Source organism: Sus scrofa, chromosome X (genome assembly GCF_054392235.1).
Source record: "Sus scrofa isolate SSC_HxYL_T2T_F1_AM1 chromosome X, Sscrofa_HxYL_maternal_Yorkshire_Landrace_v2.0, whole genome shotgun sequence".
Classification (NCBI taxonomy): domain Eukaryota; kingdom Metazoa; phylum Chordata; class Mammalia; order Artiodactyla; family Suidae; genus Sus; species Sus scrofa.
In genome coordinates, this window is record NC_139401.1 from 100130020 (window position 1) to 100153392 (window position 23373).

The 23373-nt window shown below is 45.7% G+C and overlaps 1 protein-coding gene across 1 annotated transcript; it reads left to right on the plus strand.

The window, feature by feature from the left end:
- Positions 1-254: 254 nt before the first annotated feature.
- LOC146394737 (uncharacterized) lies at positions 255-6261 on the plus strand. The gene is made up of 4 exons (XM_085008156.1): positions 255-1133; positions 1206-1274; positions 1369-1604; positions 2002-6261. The coding sequence occupies exon 4, from the start codon at positions 2055-2057 to the stop codon at positions 3627-3629; it is 1575 nt and encodes a 524-aa protein (XP_084864282.1). The 5' UTR covers positions 255-1133; positions 1206-1274; positions 1369-1604; positions 2002-2054; the 3' UTR covers positions 3630-6261.
- Positions 6262-23373: the final 17112 nt, after the last annotated feature.

A 23373-nucleotide genomic window follows, 5' to 3' on the forward strand; every position in this document is an offset into this window, starting at 1 on the left:
ACCTGGCTCTGTGTGCTTGGTTAATGTACATCCACCCCTGGACTACAGACCCTCTCTCACTGGGGGGACCCAACCTTGGACTCTATCACATTGAACAAGGTAAATTTCACATACTGTGGCCTCCTGGAAGCCAGCCAGCTGGCTTTCATCTAGTGATAACCCCTGCATTTGTCATGAGCTAGGCCAGCCTTAGCACAGCCGCTACTTTAACCTATGTACCAAGTGAAAAGGACAATCATTGCATCAGGGAAGATGTTTCGAAAGTAGAAACCAAGCTGGATAATTGGTGTATGTCGCGGTCGCCGTGCAATTCCTTTTTCTACAGTCTTCCATTGGGAGCACTTCAAAGGGGATTGGGTGAGGATAGGGCCTGTGCAAAACTAGGTCTAGGCCCTTGGAGGCACACCCAACAGAAGGTCCAGAGGTCCCTCCCCCCATCTCCATCGGGGACATCACATTCATATAGACACTGCCACATCCCTCATCCTAGATAAAAATACATTCCAGATTAAAAACAAGAAAAAGTTTTCCATTTCTAACCCTACTAGGTCAATGCCAGGCCTGGCGTAGCTCTGCTGTGTGGTTACACTTTCTTATCAAAGGAAAACACAGGGGCCTCATTGAGTTCTCTGTGTCAGTCATAACTAGAGAAAGGGAGTTTGATCCCTCCTTGATTTCTTCTTCTTTTTTTTTTTTTCTTTTTTGGTCAAAAGGTCAACAAAAAATGTTTGCTCGGAGAGAATGGATATTATGTAAATAATTAGCCCACTCCAAGATGATGTTGCACACATATACAGTACAGTAGAAAGCTTTAAAAAGGACTGGAATTTGCAGCGGGATTGCTGGAGAAATAGGAACTGTCTCTATAGTTGGGCTTATCTAGACTACATAAAGAATGGATTATACTGGCTAGTGCATTGAGGCCCCCAGCCTAGACCTGGATTTTTCAACTGGGCGAAGAATCAGAAACCAGTAAGGGAGAACTAAATGCTAATGCCATCCTGAAGCGAACAGAATCTCTTCATCAAATGACAAAGATGTTGCCTTACTGGATTATATAGATTCTCTGGGTCCCTGCTGTGCCCACCAACCTCCGCATGGGAAACTCTTGACGGCATTTCTGGGAATGCCAGGTAAGAGTCTGCTCAGATTGGTACCCGAGGGGCACCTGGTCAGGCTCACTTTGATGATGCTTTCTTTCTCAGATTTTATAGGCGCCACCACCACTTTCTGCCCTATGCTTTGGTCTCTGGAGGCTCTCTGAAGCATCAAAGGTAACAATACCAAAATCTCTACCTGACCATTGACCAAGGTCTCTGTACCTCTTAGGTGCAAAACGGAAATATGTTTATGTTGTTGTTTTTTCAGTGTGGTCCTCTACTTTCAAAGAAGACAACACTGATAGCAAAGGCTGATGAAGACTGAAAAGTGCACCACCCATCAGTATTTTGAGGGCATCCAGGGTCACCAAAAGATGTACTGTACCGGGAGTGGAGCCTTTTGTGAGAGTGTATCAGTGAGCCAGCTGCCAATGAGACCCAGTGTCTGACTCTCTTTCCTTGTTCACCACCTCCTCAACCTGCTCTATTCCTAAATACTTTCAGGTATTCTTTTTTTTTTTTTTTTTTTGCTTTTTAGGGCTGCATTCATGCATATAGAGGTTCCCAGGCCAAGGGTCCATTCGGAGCTACAGCCGCAGGTCTACGCCAGAGCCACAGCAACTCGGGATCCCAGCAGTGTCTGTGACCTTCACTGCAGCTCACGGCAATGCTGTATCCTTAACCCACTGAGCGAGGCCAGGGATTGAACCCGCAACCTCATGGTTCCTAGTCGGATTCACTTTAGCTGTGCCACGACGGGAACTCCACTTTCAGGTATTCTTGATTTAAGCCCCTAGACCTGAGGCTTGATACTCTCCCTCCAGGGGGGCACTTTTTTTGGCTAGCCTCGACTGTACCTCTACGGTTCCATCTTGAATCACGTCTGCTCTCTCCGTTCCAGGCAAACACTTTCATCCAGAACCGAAAGCAAGGAAGTTGGAGGGGAAAAGAAACATGGAAAAAGACATGTTAACTCACATGGCGGCTCTGACGACCCGGGCCGGCGACATGGATTCAGCCACCGCACAGGCAGGAGCCCCGTCTGCAGTTCAGACTGCACTTAAAGATGCTGCTCTTGCTGCAAATAATGGGGTAAATGTGGAGCAGGAAAGCATGGGTCCAAGAGAAGGTGATGAGATGGAAAAAATATCTGATCTCAGTCTGTGTGCGAGTGTGGAGGCTGAAGCCCCCTGCCCACAGGCGCCTACTGATCACAGGGCATTGCGGGAGGCTAACGGCCAGGGAAATTCGAGGAAGAAAAAGAGCCGTAAAAGGAGGAATAAAAGGGAAAGTAAGCTTGTCTATCTTCCTTGGCCTCTGACACTGCAGACGCGGGCATCTTCCGCAGCCCCAGTTCTGGGTCACGCTTGTGTCAGGGGGCCTTTGCCAGACGATAGTGTTGAAGTCGGTGTGGCCGATGCAACCGGGGAGCAAAGCGAGAACGGTGAGAGGGAAAACACATCCGTTCTCACTGAGCCTTGGGACGCACCGGTTGGTGCCCTGTTGCCAGCAGCAAGTCCCTCTCCGGAGGGAGGCTCTCAGGAGGCCAACGGGGAGATCAAAGTAGGGCAGAAAAACAGCCGTAAAGGGAGAAATAAAAAGAACAAGAAGATCATGGCTAGTCCCTGGCCTCTGACAGTGCAGGTTTGGGCATCTTACATGGGCCCCGGTCAGTTACCAGCGGCTTCTGTGGGGGCATCAGAAGTTGCTAACGATGGCGTCTATGCGGGGCTTGGAAGCAGGGGTCAAAAGGACGAGGAGGATGAAGCGTCTGTGGTTACTTCTTATCAGAGCGCTCAGGAGGGCAGCCCGTGCTCAGCTGTGGCTCTGGACCAGCCCTCGTGGGAGGAGGCTTCCTTTGCTAAGGATGAGGAACACGAAGGGAAGACAGGCAGGCATAAGAAGAGGAATAGAAAGGACAAAAATGACTTGTCTTGTCCTTGGCCTCTGACAGTCCACGCTTGGGCAGCATTCACAGCCGCAGATCCGGTTCAGACCGTTTTGCAGGGCGAGTCTCCCGCGGCAGGTACAGCGATGATTATGGGCCAGAAAAGCTGGCCTCAGCTGGAGACCAGTAAGGAAGAAACAAAGTCCATTCTTCCTTCGCCTGTGACGGTCCAGGCAGGTGCCCCCTCCTCGGCCACAGCTCCGGGGCAGCCTTCAGCTGAGGGGGCTTGTCTTCTGGAAGACGTACATTCCAAGCTGAGCCAAACCAGGAGGAGGCCCAAGAGGGCAGATGGGCACCCAGTGCAGAGCAGTGCAGAGCAAAGCCTGGAACCCTCTCTGGGTTGCAGAAACGTAGAGAGACATGCGGGGGATCGGGACTTTCGGGACTGCACGGTGATGAATTTTTCGAGGCAGGTGGACTGTTGTTACTGTGGGGAGCTCTGTTCTCAAGAGAGGATGAAGGCTTTGACCCTGACCCAAGCCCACACCCACATCAGCACTTCGGTGCTGGGGATGCAGGGACAAGAGAGGGAAAGGGCTGAATCTCAGGCAGCCTGTGCGGGAAAATGGGAAGATTTTTAAGATGCAAGAAAGAGAAGGGAACTAAGGAGCACCCTTGAGTCTTGGAAAGTGTGACCTGCATCTGTTTGGGAGAAAGAAGGGTTTAAAATGCTACTCTGAGGAAAGAGAGGCTCACTACACAAATGGTCAGCTTGCTCCTGTTCTCCTGCGATACGGCAATTACTCTCTTGATGGGCGATTTCTCTCCTAAAGAAGTTTTAAGTTTATGGGTGGTAGATGCTATACAGTTGGCACAATACAGGGTAACACTTTAGAGAAGCAAAAGTCCTTCTTCTATCTGTCCTCTTTCCCTTGAGATTTTTCACAGCCTTGGGAGAAGTCTGTTATTTATCACTGAGAAATGGTGTTATGAGTCTCACGTGTAAACCAATGACAGCATGTGTCTTGGATGCTGAGAACATGTCACCTGGCTGGAAAATGTTATTGTGTATTGTATATTAGAGTGTAAATTGCCTTAATGGTTACAGTTAGTTCCTAGACTGGCCAATTTACAGTTGCGAAGAGCATAGACTCTAGAGCCACAGTGCCTGGGTTGAAACCCCAGCTTTGCCACTCACTACCTGGATTCCTCTGAGCGAGTCATCTCTGCTGGATCCCAGGTTGTGCTTCTAGCACCTGGCGATAATAATAGCACCTGCCTTGTAGAATTGTATGAAGATTAAATGAGTTAATACATGAGAGGCATTTGCAAGAGTACTTTGCGTATAATAAGCCCTCAAATGATGTCACCCATTATTACTTTATCTTATAGCACATTTCACGGAAGGGCCTGTGTGGCATGATGTGTCTTAAAAGTTATATAAATGGCAGTGCAGACGTAAGATGAAAGACGGTGCCTCCATTTAAAGTTGTGGTAATAATAAAAAGAATATAGATTAATCGGTAGGAATATTTGCTGTGAATTTTAAGCGTCTTTTAAGAGTAGTTGGTAGCTTTTGTTTCTTACAAAAAAATGTGGTAATAAAAAATTCTTAAAGCCATGAGAAAAAGCTACTAACTTTGGGAGGAAAAGTGGGCAATAAAATGGTAGATATCATTTTGAAGTGGTAGGATCTCAACCATGTCAAGAAAGTGTGTGGCAATAAAGGTGGGGAGAGGAATTCCCGTCATGGCTCGGTGGAAACGAATATGACTAGTATCCATGAGGACACAGGTTCGATCCCTGGCCTCGATCAGTGGGTTAAGGATCCGGCGTGGCCGTGAGCTGTGGTGTGGGTCGCAGACATGGCTTGGATCCCAAGTTGCTGGGGCTGTGGTGTAGGCTGGCAGCTGCAGCTCTGATTTGACCCCTAGGCTGGGAACCCCCATATGCCATGGGAGTGGCCCTAAAAAGACAAAAAGACCAAAAAAATAAATAAATAAAGGTGGGGAGAGAAATATGCTGACTGTGTTATCTTGATTACTGCTGGGTGGTGGGATCGTGCATGAGGATGTGTTTCTGCTTCTTAGTTCTTTTCTGTAACTCACAGATTTCTATATTACCACATAATCGGAAGATAATCCGAATAAATTAATGAGGGGAAGAAGAAGACTTCTCCACAGTGGACTTGTTAGAGGAGAGTCACCCGACATGGGAGGTGCTCAGGGGACTGGACCTTCCCCAGTGTAGACTTCCCAGCCTGCAGCTGCTGGAAAATGTGCCTTTGACTGGGGCTGAACAGAACCCAGACAGCTATGCTACAGGGAAGGAGAGAGACTTCTGTTTCTCAAACAACCTGTGGACACAAGGGAGGGACACTTACTCTTCTGCTATACCCAACCATTGCTTGATTTTGCAGGGATTATGCTGCTTTGGCTATATTTTCACTGTCATCTGTCATGTTTATTGAATACTTATCTGGAAGCTTGGCTGGACAATGCAGGTGGGTATATGGGCTGAGATTAAAAGGTGAACTTGACCTTTTGTATAGCCTGGCTTTGGGGTCGGTTTAGGTAAAATGATGCATACTTGGGCAACATTGAAGGGGTGGATATTCATGAAAGGCTTGGCATGGGGGATCAATTGCCCCTTTATGTGTCCCAGATGCCTTAGCAGGGGTTTAGGAACTTGTGGAGGAGCATCTCCATGAAGGTATAGCCCACACATCTTCCTGCCCTGAGGGATCCAGCTATGCTCTGGTCCCCCATGAAGGGGACAGTAGTACATGCCTTGCTGTAAAACCCATGACCCTAACCAGAAGAGGAATTGGATGTATGTATGAGATGGAGGAGTGACCACATGGTCTTACCACGCTTCACTGTAGCCCCTGGCACAGGCTGTCTGACATACATCAAGGTTAGAATATGGGGAATGAAATACTTCCAAGGGAGCTGGACTTTGGAAGGACAAGAACCAAGGGTGCCATGCTTTCTTTGTCCCAGGTGAGTTCTCTCCTCCGCTGTCTCTCACATGAGTAGGAAACTCGGTGCAGGAAAGCTAAGCGGAGCAGGGAGAAGAGTCGGGGGAGGGGCGGAAGGAAATGAGAGACTGGTGGCCTCGTTCTTGGTCTGGTCCAAGTTTAAAGCTTATAAGAGAGAGGAAAGGGAATCTGAGGTTTTTGCATTGTCCAGCTCAGCTCTCCTGGGTAAGAGAGTCAAAACGGATTTGAGGCCGAAGCCTATCTGTGAATAAAGACTGCATGTACCTAATGCATTTCCCGTGTCACATTAATCTTGGGAAGCTTCAAGTACAATAGCAGGCAACTAACAAGGGTCTTGGTACAGCCTTGTGGACGGAATCCAAGCATCTGAGAAACACACCTGGCCTTGCGGCTGTCCTTTCTTTATCCTACAATTGCCAAGGCTTGTACTTCAAAGAGGCAGGAGCCAAGAGAAAGAGGGGGTGCCCTGAATAGTCCCCAGGGAACTTCTGTACTCCTTTGACAAAGGCAACATGATGGAATCGCTCATCATGGGATAACCCTATGGCCCTGAGCTTTCTAGTCCTAACACATTATTTCTGCCTATTTCGAATCGAAATCCCTCTGCCTGCTTTTCTTCCCTAAGAATATTTGACATTTCCAGCCCCGTCTACCTCTGGTCCCCAGGAGGAACCATCCACTTCAACCAAGCTGGTCACCCTAGTCTCCCCTAAATAGGCTGTGAACACCCCCACCTGCATTTCTCAACCCCCATTGCTTTTCTCAAATTCTCACCTATGCCGGGCCTATCTTTCCTGGAACACAGTCCCGTCTCCTATTTCATCCAGGACACAAAGCTCCACCAGGCCTTCCCCCTCAGCTCACTGTTGCACTTTCATTGTTTCATCTGGGCCTTTCTTTTCACCTGAACCAAAGCTGTTTACTCGGTTGCTTCAGGGGCTCAGTGGAGTTTTGCAACAGGAAGTATTCCTGCGGATATATATTGTTCTCAAACTCCGTCAGCCCCTTGGGGGGTCACTTCCTGTATACATGAAGTGGGCGGGGTGCTCTAGGGACTGCATTTTAATCTCACAGCTAGGTAAAGAAATGGCTGGACATCATTCATTTCCTACCGGTAAAATAAATGGGCTCCCTGGGGTGGGGGCGGGGTAGCCCTGAGAAACACAATGGCTCTTTCATGGGACTTGCCTTAAATAACAACTGTGAAGTACCCAGAGTTTATATAGTCCTTGGCTTCCAAGAGGTTCACAGCCCTCCTGAATATCCAAATATGCTGTCTGCAGTGTCTCAACAGGACATCAGTGGCCCATTAGCAGTAGAATATGGGCTTGGGGTTGTTTGGCCAGCAGGGGTGAGGCGGCTGTCCATCTTTCAGTCTTACTCCTTGGGACCAGATGCAGACATTTTCGAGCCAGGGATAGGCCTTGGAAAGGAATAAAGCTAAATGAACCACCAAGTCCCCTTCCCCAGCCTTGAGCTCTAACGACCTCAGCTCACCTCAGCTCACCCTCCAGAAAAGTGCTTCAGGCTCTCAAGGCTCTTGTGTTCTTTGATTCCTCACATGCCTCCAGGAGTGTAGGCCCTGGAGTCTGACCCTCTGAATTCAAACCCTGACTCTCCTTCCTGACTTGGGTCATTTAACCCTTCTATGCCTCAATTTCTTCGACTGTAAAACAAAACGAATAATAGTACCCACCTCTTAAGAGTGTTGGGAGGATTAAAAGAGTTAATAGGTGTCCAGTGCCTAGAGTACTGCCTGGCATGTATTTAAGTACTCAGTTCATGCTGGCTATTACTATTATTCATTCTTCCCCAATGAAGAAACCAAGAACTATTTTGCCAGGTAGGCTTCGGTTTGCCCTACAACCCGGTGCCAAGCTCTTCCCCATCTTTATTTGGTTAACAAATTAGATGCCTTGACCATGTTAACACTTACCCCCAGCCCTTACTCCCTGCCCATCCCGACAACATTATTTAAATGCTTTTTTTTAGGATCGGGACACTGCCCTGTGAAAATAAACAAACAAACAAAGACTCGCATGCTAAAGTATGCAAACTCTGCTGAAGGTTACTTCTGATCATAATGAGTTCTGCATAAGGAAAGTTTAAGGAGTGCTGGAGTAGCTCAGGAAAGTTTTCTAGAAAAGGCAAGACATGAGCCAAGCTTAGATGAAGGGGAACAGTTTGGAAAAGGGTGAGGGAGAGGAAAATGGCAGGAACAGAGGCCTAGAGATAGTGCCAAGTGTGGGCCCCCCAAACTGAGCACAGGTGTCGCCCAGAAAGAGGAGTGTGTGCTCTAGGAGCAGTGGGAACCGTGGGGGTGGGGTCTGGCCACAGGCGGACTGAAACAGCAGGCAGACACTTGAATGGGAAGCCTTGGGCACTTAAAGAGTCCTCGTCGTGTTATATAATTTCATTTCTTATTACTGAAATCTGCGTAACATCTGCAGTCTAGTCAATTATAATAAACCTGGTTTTGATACTATGCTCTGATTATGGAAGATGTCACCATTGGGGAGAATCGGGGTGAGGGATATTAGAGACCTCTTGGCACTCTTTTTGCAACTTCTTCTGCGTCTATAATTATTTCAGAATCAAAAGGTGGAAAATGAATGTTTGAAAGATCACGCTGTCATCTGTGTGCACAATGCTTTGAAAGGAGGTAACACGGAAAGAGGATGAGAAGAAAAAAAAAAAAGCAGGTATTTCCTGACTTAAACACAGTTCATTCAGAAAAGAGGTTGGCCCCGAGCAATCAAAACTCTAATGTGGGCTGCTTAGTCAAGGAGAAATTTTTTTTTTTTTTTTTGAGTTTATAGGATTTATGAGCCAAATGCTGTGTTGCTGGATGAGGATGTTTGGTCTTGGGAATTTGGAGTTGACACTTCTCGTCAGCCATCTAGAGGTGAGTCAGGCTCTGACAGAGCCAACTGCAACCTACTCAGATGTTCAAGGAGCTAAACTAGAGCTGATTCTCTAGGAAAACAACAGAAGCACCTCTCGAGGTCTGTAGCCTATTAGAGAAGGTACCGGTCTTGGTACAATCTTCTGCAGCAGCAAGGGAATAGGCATCTGGCTGTACAATATGCCTAGTCGAGGGATAGAGACTCAGAAGTCCATCATCCAAACATCATCTGCTTGTCCAACCAAGCCCACTCAGCACCCAGAATCAACAAAAGAAAAAGCTGAATGTCAACGAGCACATTTTCTCCTGCTTTCTCTCCTCGCAATTCTTTTCAGAAAACCAGTGTTGGTTGGGGTGGAAAGTGAGTGAAGGGACAGGAGTTGGAGGGCAACCTTCTAGATCATCTCTCTCTCTCTCTCTCTCTTTTTGTTTTTGTTTTCTAGGGCTGCACCCTCGGCATATGGAAGTTCCCAGGCCAAGGGTTGAAACGGAGCTACAGCTGCCAACCACAGCCATGCAGGATCTGAGCCACATCTGTAACTTACACCAGAGCCCACAGCAACGCCAGATCCTTACCCCACTGAGCAAGGCCGGGGATCGAACCCGTGTCCTCATGGATACTCGTCGGGTTCGTTAACCACTGAGCCATGATGGGAACTCCAGATCATCTCTCTTACCAGTAACTAGCTACCCCGTCCTCCCCCTTCCCCCTCCTCCAGCTGATTGAGACCTTGGATGAACCACTTGGAGGAAATCTGGCCAGCTGGCTTCAGCTGGTTGCCTGGATACCAGCCAAAAGTGGATTAGGAGGATGATGAGAAGGAACTGGAATCTCGCTTCCCTGTTTTTGCCTTCCACTTGCCCTTCCTAAAGTGTACACCATTCATCCCATTCAGTTTCCCGCTTTGGCATTTCCTTCTGGGGCACAGGGCACTGGGTGTGGGTCAAGTTGGTTTTCTGCCGTGCACAGAGGCTGGCTTCCTTAATGTTTCCGAGGTGGCTCAATTATCTGGATTGTTTCAGTTTGGGCTCCCGAATTCACCCAGCCGGTCATGAATACACAGGAAGATTTATCACTTAATAGCTGAACTGCTTAGGTCATTAAGGACTAGGCGAGAAACAGCCAAGCGATTGTTAATCTTGCAGAAAATGTAACAGGGAGATGGCCATTTGCTTCCTGTTGTATCCTTTAAGGTTCCTGTCTGTGAAAGGATGGCTTGTGTTTTCCATTTTTGGCCTTGGGGGTCGGAAGCGTGGTTTGGGGGTGAGGTGAGGGGCATGGCAGGGTGGAGGGCAAGCAGAGGCCACTGTTTGGGACTTTTGAGAGCAAGCTGTATACTTTGGGGGTTTTGGCCCTACAAGGTCTCTTCCAAAGGTATTTGCATGATTTCCTGGGCAGGTATTTGCATGCACCTGGGCAGGTCGTTTGGTTCCAATCCTTCCCACTGCCAAGGGGACTCAAAATGGGAATGTCGTCCATCATCATGTCCCAAACTCTGTTCCCAGTCACCTGGTGACCTACACCCGTGCTCTGGCAAAGCAGAACATTTATCCCGAGGTCAGGCCAAACAGTCACTTTTTACTCTCAAATTGTGTGCTGTGGTTGAGGGTGAGAAAGAGGGGCTCTTCTGGAGCTCCCATTATGGCTCGGCAGATTAAGAACCCAGCATAGGAGTTCCCGTTGTGGCACAGTGGTTAAGGAATATGACTAGGAACCATGAAGTTGCAGGTTCGATCCCTGGTCTTGCTCAGTGGGTTAAGGATCCAGCATTGCCGTGAGCTGTGGTGTAGGTTGCAGACGTGGCTTGGATCCTGTGTTGCTGTGGCTCTGGCGTAGACCGGTGGCTATGGCTCTGATTGGACCCCTAGCCTGGGAACCTCCATATGCCGTGGGAGCGGCCCAAGAAAAGGCAAAAGACCAAAAAAAAAAAAAAAAAAAAAGGAACCCAATGTAGTATCCATGAGGATGCAGATATGATCCCTGGCTTCACTCAGTGGATTAAGGATCCAGCATTGCCACAAGCTGCGGCGTAAATCTGGCATGGCTGTGGCTGTGGCGTAGGCTGGCAGCTGCAGCTCCGATTTGACCCCTAGCCTGGGAACTTCCATATGCTGCACGTGCAGCCCTAAAAAGACAAAAGAAAGAAAGAGGAGTTCTTGAAGTAGAGGAACTCCTTGAGCACCTCTGAGACGTTGACTATGATTCGCCCTGCTCTCGGCCTGTGCTCTGTCTTCTGTAAACACACTGGGCTACAAAATCAGCCCTGTGGTGAACCAGAGGCGTATACACCCCATTGGGGAAGGAGATGAATGAGCATCGGAAAAGTCTCACCTGCATCTTCATGAAGGTAGTTCTCCAAAAGTTCCCAAATCCCTGCTAGAGTATCTGGGACACATAAGGTGGTACTTGACCCCCACTCTCTGAGTCTGCCATCAACATCTACCCCTTCAGCATTGCCAGGGAATGCATCTAGACATCCTTTGAACTCAACTGACCCCAAAGCCAGGCTGTGCAGAAGGTTGAAACAAAAAATTTACTTTTTTTTTTTTTTTTTTTTTTGGTGTTCTTAGGGCCGCACCTGCAGCACATGGAGGTTCCCAGGTTAAGGGTCCAATCGGAGCTATAGCTGCTGGCCTACACCAGAGCCACAGCAACGCGGGATCCGAGCCGAGTCTGCGACCTACACCACAGCTCAGGGCAACGCCGGATCCTTAACCCACTGAGCAAGGGCAGGGATCAAACCCACATCCTCATGGACCCTAGTCGGGTTCATTAATCACTGGGCCATGACAGGAACTCCAGAATTTACTTTTTAATCTCAACCTATACCCAGCTACATTGTCCAGCCAAGCTTTAATATATTTCAACAACTATGGCAGATGACAGTGAGAACCTAGCTGGAGCAGCACGGCCCCTGCAAAATCGGGCAATGGCTGGTTCCAGCAGAAGAATAAGCGCCCCTCTCCCATGTGGAGTGACTCTCCTCCAAGTGCACTGCGGAGATGTCTTCCTCCTCCTCCTCTTCCTCTTCCTCCCCCCTTCCTCCTTCTCCTCCTCCTTCTTCTTCCCCTCATTAATTTAATTATCTTCTGATTATGTGGTAATGTAGAAATTTGGGAGTTATAAGAATGAAGAAGCAGAAAAACATCCTCCTGCATGATCCTGCCACCCAGCAGTAACCAATATTTACACGGTAGCATATTTCTCTCCCCACCTTTATTGCTGTATATTTTCGTGACATGGTTGAGATCCTACCTCGTCAAAACAACAGCTACTATTTTGTTGTCTGCTTTCCCCCCTGAAGTAGCATTTTTTTCCTGTGGCTTCAAGAAGTGTTGTTATTATAATTTGATTGATTTATTTTTGTCTTTTGTCTTTTTTTAGGGCTGCACCTGAGGCATATGGAGGTTCCCAGGATAGAGGTCGAATCAGAGCTATAGCCGCCGGCCTACGCCACAGCCACAGCAATGTGGGATCCAAGCCACATCTTCGACCTACACCACAGCTCACAGCATTGCCAGATCCCCGACCCACTGAGCAAGGCCAGGGGTCAAACCCATGTCCTCATGGATACTAGTCAGGTTCATTAATCACTGAGCCACGATGGGAACTCCTTTTTAACATGAAAGTTCCAGGCTAGGGGTTGAATGGGAGCTGCAGCTGAAGCCTATGCCACAACCAGGGCAAGCCTGGATCTGAGCCACATCTGTCAACCAGTTGAAGTCTTAAAAAAAAAAAATCACCATGGGAACCAAACAAGTAGGTCCATAGCACATACTTGCTGCCTGCGCATGACCTCTTAGTTATTATGAGAGAAGACACTAGGGCTTTTAGCATGGCTGGCAAATGAGGTTAACAGCAGGCAGGCAGGAGAGGCTGGGTGGGTGGTGAAAGAAGGAAGCAGGAGCCCTGAGCACTGTCCTTGAAGAGGGGTGAGCACTGCCAACTAGCTACTCAACCTTCAGTGGGTGGGAATAACAGCTAGCACTTACTGGACACTTACACTGTGCCAGGCATTGCTCCGAAAGCTCTACTTGGATCACTTAATTTAATCATCACAATATCTCTGGGAGGTCAGTATCATTATTAACCGCATTTTACTGCGTTTTACCTGTACCACAGGTTTGTCCCAGTTGACTTCATGGCGCAGCAGCCTTTGCTCCGTCTGAACAAAGCACCTTACAGGCAAACGCACTGCTGTGGGCAGAATACCTAGTTGAGGTACCATGGATTTCATGCATCAACACCACCCAACTCTAAGAAGCTAGGACTCCTGGCCAGGTGATGTAGAGGAGCCCCCAAACCTGTTTGTTGGGGCCATGAACCAAGTATGCCAGAGTTTAGACAGTGAGAAATAGCTACACGATTCAAGTTTTATCTCCTGCTGTCTTAGCAACCAGTAGCAGAGCACCAAAGGGACCTACAGGACAAATCAGCTTTGAAGAGAGGGAGCGCATGGCCTCTCTGTACCCTGGAAAACTACTTCATAGAGGACATGGCAGGGAGGGACTTGGGGGGACTGGAGAAGAGCGTGAAGAGATTGGGGACCCAGGACAGAGAGGAGTGGAAAGGAAGGCTAGAAGGAACCAAAGAGAAAGTTGGCCTGCTATGTGACTTTTCTGAAGGCCAGTCTTGAACGGAGGCCATTAGCCTGCCTTGGAAAGAACCGCAGAAGGAAATGGGGTTAGGAAATTCAATCAGTCCACATGTTGCACTAGGGTCCCTGGTCTCTTTGAACATTGCTTCCATTTCCTTGCGTAACTACAGCCACAGAGGCAGAAGAGGTGATTGTACATTTGGCCTAAGGTCTTGTTTTATCATTATCTAAATATATATTTAACAAAGGCTTACCAAACAGGGTTTTTTTTAAAAAGTTCTGGTGATGTCCTTCCTGGTATTTTCTTAGGGAAATAAGACCATTGCTTCATCAAATGATGGGTTATTTATTGATGGAGAAATGGAGCCAGCAGGACCATGTCCCCATATTGCTTAGTAACTTTTACACATACTCCTAAGTCATATTTGTATATTGGCTTAGCACGAGTAATTACTAAACCACAGGAAATTCCTAAAAGGTTTCAGTGTATATAAGGTATCAAAACTTTTTGGCTAGAGAGTCTCATGTTCACTTGTTTTTTTTTTTTTGTTTTTTTTTTTTTTTTTTTGGTTTTTTTGTTTTGTCTTTTGTCTTTTCAGGGCCGCACTCACAACATATGGAGGTTCCCAGGCTAGGGGTCTAATCGGAGCTGTACTCACAGGCCTACACCACAGCCACAGCAATGCCAGATCCTTAACCCACGGAACAAGGCCAGGGATCGAACCCACAACCTCATGGTTCCTAGTCGGATTCGTTTCCGTGGCGCCACGCCAGGAACGCCTCATGTTCACTTTTATAATGTCAAAACTGAAGTTGGTGGATTTTCCTCTCAACTACTGAGTGCGATTACTTTGGAGCCACTCGTTCGTTGGTCATTCAGTAGCAACTATTGGACACCCACTGTTGCCATTATTGTACCTGATAACAACAGCTACCATTTGTTGAGCACTTACAATCTGCTAAACACCGAGCTAAGCAGATTATCTCATTTAACTCTAATAATCCACCTACTCAGTTAGTGTTGCTACCTTCATTTTACAGATAAGGAAACTGAGATTTTAGAGGAGTTAAATGACTTGCCCAGGGCCAGAATATAAGCCCAGGTCTCTCTGACTCCAAAATCTGTGTCCTAAACTACGTGAACAGTCACAACACCATCAATGACAGTGACTGACTTTTACTGAATACTTTACATGCCAAACATAGCACTAAGTGTTATATATGCCTCATCTCATTTAATCCTCAGAATGACTCTGTGAGCTCAGCCCCGTTATTATTAGCCCTACTTTACATACGAAAGAAATGAGGCTCCAAATGTTAATCTGTCCAGAATCACACGGCTGGTAAGTGAAAGAACTGTAATTCAAAATAGATCCATGTGACACCAGAGGCCAACTCAAAGGCACCTCCTCTAGGGAGCTTTCTGTAAACCTTCTAAAATGTGCTAGGTGTCTATGTACTATGTTGTACCTTGCTTCCCCTATCATAAGAAGTTATTGACACAGTTATTATTAATTCTAGTATTACTATCTTTTGAGTGGTTTGTGAAAATGCTATACATACATTATCCCGAGTTTTCACAAGGGTATGGGAAAAAAGCCTTATTATCTGGGAACCGGGTTCAGAGAAGTAATTTGTCCAAGGTCACATAGCTGAGAGATAGATCTGGGATTCAAATCCAAGTCTGTTGATCTCCATTGAGTCAAAGCCCATACTTTTCCTACCAAACAATAGTATTACTTGCATTTTGTATTTAATTTTGTATTTAAATTATGTGTATGTACCGAAAGACCAGGAGTTAGCATGCTATTTAGGTAAGGGCCAGGTAGTAAATATTTGAGGCTTTGTGGACCATATAGTTTCTGCTGCAACAATTCAAGCCTGCTGGTTACATCAGGAAAGTAGCTGCAGACAATACATAAACAAATTGGTGTGGCTGGGTTACAATACAGCTTTATTTACGCATACTGAAATTTGAATCTCATAATTTTCAGGTGTCATGATACATATATATGTATATATGCTTCTTCATATATATATATATATATATATATATATATGCTTCTTTTAATTGTCTTTTCAACCATTTAAAACCATTCTTTGCCCAAAGGCCATAAAGAAACAGGCAGCAGGCTGAATTTGGCCAGGGGACCCTTGCAATAGACTGGGAACTCGGTGAGATAGAGGATGGTGTTATCCGTCGCTTTCTTCAGGATTTTGCTCAGTGCCCTCAGTTAGGGCCCAGTAAATATTTGCTGAGAGACAGGATAGAACAATGTTTGTTTAGAGGCAGATTTCAGCTAGAGCATAGCCTCTCTGGAAAGTTTGCTTGGGTTCAAATCCTGGCTTTGTCACTTTCTAACCGCGTGACATTAGGCAAATCACTATGAGGTTACTCTCAGTTTCCTCATCTAAAAATGGATGTAATAACAGCAACTCTCACATAGGTTGTCGTGAGGACTGAATGGGTTAATAAAGCACAGCAGTACCTAGCATTTTTTTTTTTTTTTGCCTTTTTAAGAATTTATTTCAGGAGTTCCCGTCATGGCGCAGTGGTTAACAAATCCGACTAGGAACAATGAGGTTGTGGGTTTGATCCCTGGCCTCACTCAGTGAGTTAAGGATCTGGCGTGGACGTGAGCTGTGGTGTAGGTCACAGATGCAGCTTGGATCCCACGTTGCTGTGGCTCTGGTGTAGGTCAGCAGCTACAGCTCCCATTAGACCCCTAGCCTGGGAACCTCCATGTGCCATGGGAGCGGCTCTAGAAGAAGGCAAAAAGACAAAAAAAAAAAAAAAAAAAAAAAAAAAAAAAGAATTTATTTTATTGATTTACAATGTCGTATACTAGCATTTCTATTATAATATTATTATTGAAAGGAAATAGACAAGCTCCTTCCTGTCTTCAAGAAACGTATAGTGTTACCTGCCACTTAACCATATACAGCAGAAAGTAAGTGTGAAACCCTTTGCAAAGCAGCATGATGACAACAATAGACTTGGATGTAAAATCTTGTTTCTGAAAACTACCTGTCTCGTCCTGTTTTTGACTTGAACTCTTTGGTGACTATGAGAACTCTCAGAAGCCTTCTAACAAGGATCCACAGCAGATGGGACTCACTTGTCCTGCACAGTGGTGTAGTGTTTGTTTTCATTTTTGACCTCAGTAGATGAAGGCACAGCATACACAGTCCACCTCATTTTGGGCACCACTGCTCTCTCCTATTTTAAGCTCTCAGTGTCTCTGCTTGGCCCCTGAAGGCCTTGGCGTTAGAAACCCTTGCCCATGAAAAGGATCTGCTCTATAGCACAGGGAATTCAATGTTCTGTAATAACCTACATGGAAAAAAGAATAGATATGTGCGCATGCATAACTGATTCCATTTCTGTAAACCTGAAGCAACTACATTGGAAAACAACTATGCCGCAATAATTTTTTAATATAAAATAAAATAATTAAAAAAAAAAAAGAAACCCTTGCCCAGAGGCTTCATCAGGGACCGGCTGCCCTGAAGGAACGCTTGATATGTCTTCCATCGATAAGCATCAGCCCGAAGGCATGCCCACCCTTGGCACTGGCCTCCCACCTTATTCTCATGCTGTTCCTAAGCTCATTGCTCTACACTCTGGCCATGCTGAGCTTCATTCTGTTCCTCAAACAAATCATGACCTCTCCCACCTCCTATCATTAGTACTCCTATCACTTCCTCTGCTTGGAAATTCTTTTTTTTTTTTTTTTTTGTCTTTTTGCCATTTCTAGGGCTGCTCCCGCGGCATATGGAGGTTCCTAGGCTAGGGGTCGAATTGGAGCTGTAGCCGCTGGCCTACACCACAGCCACAGCAACGCGGGATCCGAGCAGCGTCTGCAAACTACACCACAGCTCACGGCAACCCCAGATCCTTAACCCACTGAGCAAGGCCAGGGACTGAACCCACAACCTCATGGTTCCTAGTCGGATTTTTTAACCACTGAGCCACGACGGGGACTCCTCTGCTTGGAAATTCTTAAGCACACCTCACTGGGTTAATTCTTCCTCATTCTTCAGGTCTTTAGCATAGACATCCCTTGATCTGGGAACTTTGTCTTGATGCGGGGAGCCGAGAAGATGCAGGGACTCAAAAAAAGGACCTTGCCTGACGGCGGAAAAACCTGAAGATAGGTTCCTAACCAAGAAAGGGAGCTCAACTGAACTGTACCACCCGAAGGTGGGCTTCTGGTCAGGATAAAAGCTCACCTGAACAGTGCATGCTGAAGGCGGGCCTCTGGTCAGGATGAAAGCCTGCCTGCACAGTACAAGCCGAGGGTAGGCCTCAGGTTACACAGCTCTCATTTTGATGTTGATGGGGAAGAATTGGGGCTTTCCTGGGAAAACAATTTCCATGTTTGCGCTGGAGAACATGGATTGTTTCTCGGGTGACCTAGTCTTTCCTGTTGTTTTATTTGTTATTCAGTTTTCCTCAGTCTTTCCTGATTATTTACTTATTATTCTTATTTTCCATTCTTATTTTCCTGTGGTGATTTGTGATTTAGCAAAGTTACAACAATAACGTAATAAGAATTTCATCCTGAAGGACTTTCCCCTATTTAAATCCAACTTAGTTAAAACATAGTGTTTATCTATTAACGAGTTATATAGTAAACTTTAGAGTTAGGATCTTAATGAGGTTCATACAAGTTAGACATATATTATCAAAAAACCTAGCTGTGAGTTTTGTCTTTGATTTTAAAAGCTTTTAAGTGATAGCTAGTTTAGTTAAGTTGGTTTATATTTACTTACACTATCTCCCTGCCATAACGCTCTGAAGATAAGCACCAGTCCACAAACAAGGTTTGTGAATGCCAAATTCTTGTGTCTATGGCCTCTTCAAAGTACTCACTAAGTTTAGTTAAGATAGAGATCTTAAAACAGGACGCATAGCTGCTATACCATGTAATAGTTAACCAATGGACTTTTAACACTGGGATGTAATCTGTAGTGAAAAACTGTCTATAGAATCAACCACTGTTGCCAATAAAGTTGGAGCAGTCCAGCGCCCTGAAAGAAGGGACAAAGAAGCTGTCTCCGATGCAAAAGCCAAAGTCCGTCCATCTTCTTCGGGAAAGTGTACACTCCCTGGCCACCGGAGCAGGCCTCCGGCATCCTGACACTTTAAATATTAAGGGCTCCTCCTCTGAACCTTTATAGTGCCTACATTTTAGTAGCAGAGACTGGCTTGTTTCTCATTAACCCCGTTTCCTTACTGGACAAACAGGAAGATTATATTTTGCTGTCTCTCTTGCCTTTGGATCGGCTTCTGGTCACTTTCAAGCCTGGCCTTTATAAATCATGCTATATGATACTCCGTGGGCATTTCTTGCTTATTGGCCTGCAGAATATGGAGGATCCACTAGTGGACTCTGAGGAGGTTTTTGGAGTGGTGTGACAGCCATGTGACAGAATGAGCCTAGATCCTGAGTCACTTCTTGAAAGACAATTGCCTGTGAGAGCTGTTGGAGCCATATTGGCCTATGACATAAATGACAAGCTTTTATTGTGCTGAACCACTGAGATGTGAGGATTGTTTGTTATAGCAGCTAGAAATACTCACCTTGATTAATGTGTCTTCTTATGTCATAGCACCTAAAACTCTGATTGTAATTGCCTATTTACTTGTCTTTACTAGTCATTAGAATGTAAGCTGCACCAAGCCAGGGAGTTCTGTCTGTTTTGTTCTCTACTAAATCTCTGGCATCTAGAGTGCCTGGCACTTACTAATTAATCAATAAATATTTGTTGAATTAAAAAAAAGAATATGCATCTTACTCCTTTTCAAACCCACATCAAAAGAGTAGGAGCCATACCATGCCATCAGGGCCATGGCACTCAGGCCTGCCAAGGGAGTAGCTGCCTTGACCAAACCACCAAATGATGCATTCTGGATCACAGCTCTGGAATCAACCTTACAGGAATAATCCCATCATGCCTAACATTTCTGTTAACCTCAGCCATTGCCAATCTAGCCCTACTACCCCAACCTGAAAACTTATAGCCAAGGTCACTGAAGATCTCCGTGTTACCAAATCCAATAAAGTCCTTTTTGTCCTCATCTAACTTTATTTATTTTTTGTCTTTTTGTCTTTTTAGGGTCGCACCCGCGGCATATGGAGGTTCCCAGGCTAGGGGTCAAATCAAAATTGTAGCCGCCGGCCTACACCACAGCTACAGCCGCATCAGATCTGAGCTGCGTCTGCAACCTACACCATAGCTCATAGCAACACCAGATCCTTAACCCACTGAGTGAGGCCAGGGATCGAACCCACAACCTCATGGTTCCTAGTCAGATTCGTTTCCACTGCGCCACGAAGGGAACTCCTGTCCTCATCTAACTTGATCTTCCAACAGTGCTCAATAGTTTACTACTCTCCTCCAGGGGTCTCTGCTCTCAGCCTCTGTGATACGGTAAATTTTCAAAAAGTCCCCTGTATCTTTGACTGTTCCCTTTCAGTCTGTTTTGAAGGCTCCTCCTCTAGCCATTTCTACATTTTGGAGGGCCCCAGCACTAGTTCCTGAGGCCTGTCTCTATCCCCATAGCAATAAATATCATCCATAGGTTGAATTCTTCCATATTCATATCACCAACCCAAACTCTCCTCTAAATGCTGGACTCCCATAACCAATCCAAAGGCAAGAGAGGGCTGCCTAGAGATCTACTTGGAGTTCTCAGAGGCAACTGAAACTTCAGCTGTCCACAATAGAACTCTTGATTAATGCCCTCCTCCCCATTCCCTCGATAAAACTCCTTTCCATCTTTTTCATCTCATCGAAAGGAGTCACCATCTACCAGGTTGTAGAAGCCAGAAAACAGTAAATCATTCTTAATTCTGCGGTGTCCCTCACTGCCAGCATCTAGTCAGCAAGTTCTATAGTTTCTAGCTCCAAAATACATCACATACCTGCCCACTCTTCTTCATTTTCACTGCCAACACTTCAAGCCCCCATCGCTTCTTGCACATACTACTGTAATAAACTTTTAGCTAGTTATCCAATTATACCCTCCTTCCTTCTGGTCTCGTCTCCACACATTAACCAGAATAATCTTTTATCTTTTTTTTTTTTTGAGGGCCACACCTGCTGCATACGGAGGTTCCCAGGCTGGGGTCGAATCGGAGCTGTAGCTGCCAGCCTACGCCACAGCCACAGCAATGCGGGATCTGAGCTGTGTCTGTGACCTACACCACAGCTCACAGCAACGGCGGATCCTTAACCCACTGAGCAAGGCCAGGGATCAAACTCGAGTCCTCATGGATACTGGTTGGGTTTGTTACCACTGAGCCACGACGGCAACTCCCAGAATAATCTTTTAAAAGGGCTTTCCCTACTCTTTAAATGAAGACCATACTCTTTCAATGGACTACAAGGCTCTATGTAATCTGGCTTTTGCCTACTTCTCCCACCTCCTCTCAGGCCACTTTCCTCCAGTCCTACTAGTCATACTGTCTCCCTTTGGGTCTGTGAACAAGGCAGGCTCTTTGCTGTCTCGGACCCCTAAAACATGCTCGGTCTGCTGCCTGGAAAGCAATTTCTTTCCCCTACACCTGGCTGTTCTTCACTAGGCTAACTCCTTGAAAAAAATAGCTTCCGTATCTGAATGGATTAAGAAGATGTGGGGTGTGTGTATGTATATAATGGAATACTACTCAGCCACGAAAAGAATGAAATCATGCCATTTGCAGCAACATGGACGGACCTGGAGATTATCATACTAAGTGAAGTGAGTCAGAAAGACAAGGACAAATACCATATGATATCACCTATACATAGAATCTAAGATATGGCACAAAGGAACCTATCTATAAAATAGAAACAGACTCACAGACCTAGAGAACAGACACTTGTGGTTGCCAAGGGGGATGAGGGAGAGATGGACTGGGAGTTTGGGATTAGTAGATGTAAACTATTATATATGTATGACTGGGTCACTTTGCTGTACAGCAGACATTGACAGGACATTGTCAATCAACTATAATAGAAAAATGAAAATCTTAAAAAAAAAAAACCTATTACATTTAGAATGGATAAGCAACAAGGTCCTACTGTGCAGCACAGGGAACTATATCCAATCACTTGGGATAGAATATGATGGAAGATAATATGAGAAAAAGAATGTATGTGCATATGTATGACTGAGTCACTATATTGTATAGCAGAAATTGGCACATTGTAAATCAACCATACTTTAATTAAAAAAAATACCTCCACATACAAGTCCTCCTTCTCTGTCCACAATTTCTAAGCATGCTCCGTCTTCATTCTCTGCAACTGTTCTCCTATGTTTCCTTCACACACCTATCACGATTTGAAATTATGTATTTGTTGCTTATTTACTTATTGCCTATTTCCTCCATTGTATTTTAACTCTATAAGGGCATAGACAGAATCCATTTTTTGGTTTTGGTTTTGGTTTTGGTTTTTTATGGCTGCACCCATGGAATATAGAAGTTCCCAGGACAGGGAATGAATCCGAGCCACAGCTGCAACCCGAGCCGCAACTGTGGCAATGTTGGATCCTTTAACCCACTGCGCTGGGCCAGGGATTGAACCTGCACCTCTGCAGTGACCCAAGTTGCTGCAGTTGGATTCTTGACCCACTGTGCCATGGTGGGAAGTCTACAATATCTGTTTTTTTCTATCAATATATTACATAGTACCTATCACAGTGCTTGGCCCATTGTAGTTACTCAATAACATGTATTGAATGAAATAGCAAGCATTTATACTTAGCTTGTGTGATTTAAAGAGGATGGTGAGGTGGCCTCCAACCCCATTCTAAAAACCTCTCTCTCTCCATCCCATTCAGTTTATAACAGCATGTGAAATCCCCATTTGAATCAATTCTTTGGGCTATGGCAATGGTTGGAAAGCTACATAGAGCCCACTGGCCAAATCTGGCCTGCCACCTGTTTTTGTGTGTCCAAACTGAGAAGAGTTTTTATATTTTTACTTGATTAAAAAATTCAAAAGGAGAATAATATTTCAGGACATCTGGAACTTCCATGAAATTCAATTTATTTATTCATTGGAACACAGCCTCACCAATTTGTTTACAAATTATCTACTGCTAGTGTCACATGACAATAGCAGAATTGAAAAGTTGCAGCGAAGACTAGGTATAGCCCTCAAAGCCCAAAATATTTACTCTTTGGCTCATTACAGAAAAAGTATGCCAACCTTTGGGCTAATGTATTAAAAGAGCCCATTACAATGTATGTGTTGCCGGATAAAAGTAGCAGAGTGAGCCATTATCCATCTGGCATCAACACTCAAATTTGGATTTGGTTATTTGATCTATTTCAGTTACCCAGAAGGGGCCTAGGAAAATAAGCTATAAATCAAGAGGGTTTTTTTGGTGGAGGGAAAAAGTAATATAGGTCCAAACACATATCCCTGACCTTCTTTGGGGACAATAGCTACATTTAAGTTGTCCCAAAATGTGAAGTCATGAGTGGAGCCCAGGGAAAGGGGACAGTGGTACTTTTGGAGGAGCCTGGTGAATGGACAATGGGGCAGGGGGTGTCCATGCACAGAGAGAAAGAGAGGAAAAAGGGTTTCTTCTTGCTCACATCTCCTCATCACTTGACACTGAAAGTGCCTGGAAGCCACAGAGAAGGCAGCCCAGGAGAAACTAAGATTCTGCCAAGGCGTGGGTGCAAACTCATGGTTTCCATTGTGATGGATCTTGGGGATGCATGGTAATGCTTGAGCTGGGGCACAGTCCATCTGGGAGGGAGAGCTAGACAGAGAGTCGCCTTTTTCTTTCTTTTTTTTTTTAGGGTCGCACCCATGGCCTATGGAGGTTCCTAGGCTAGGGGTCACATTGCAGCTGCAGCTGCCAGCCTATGCCA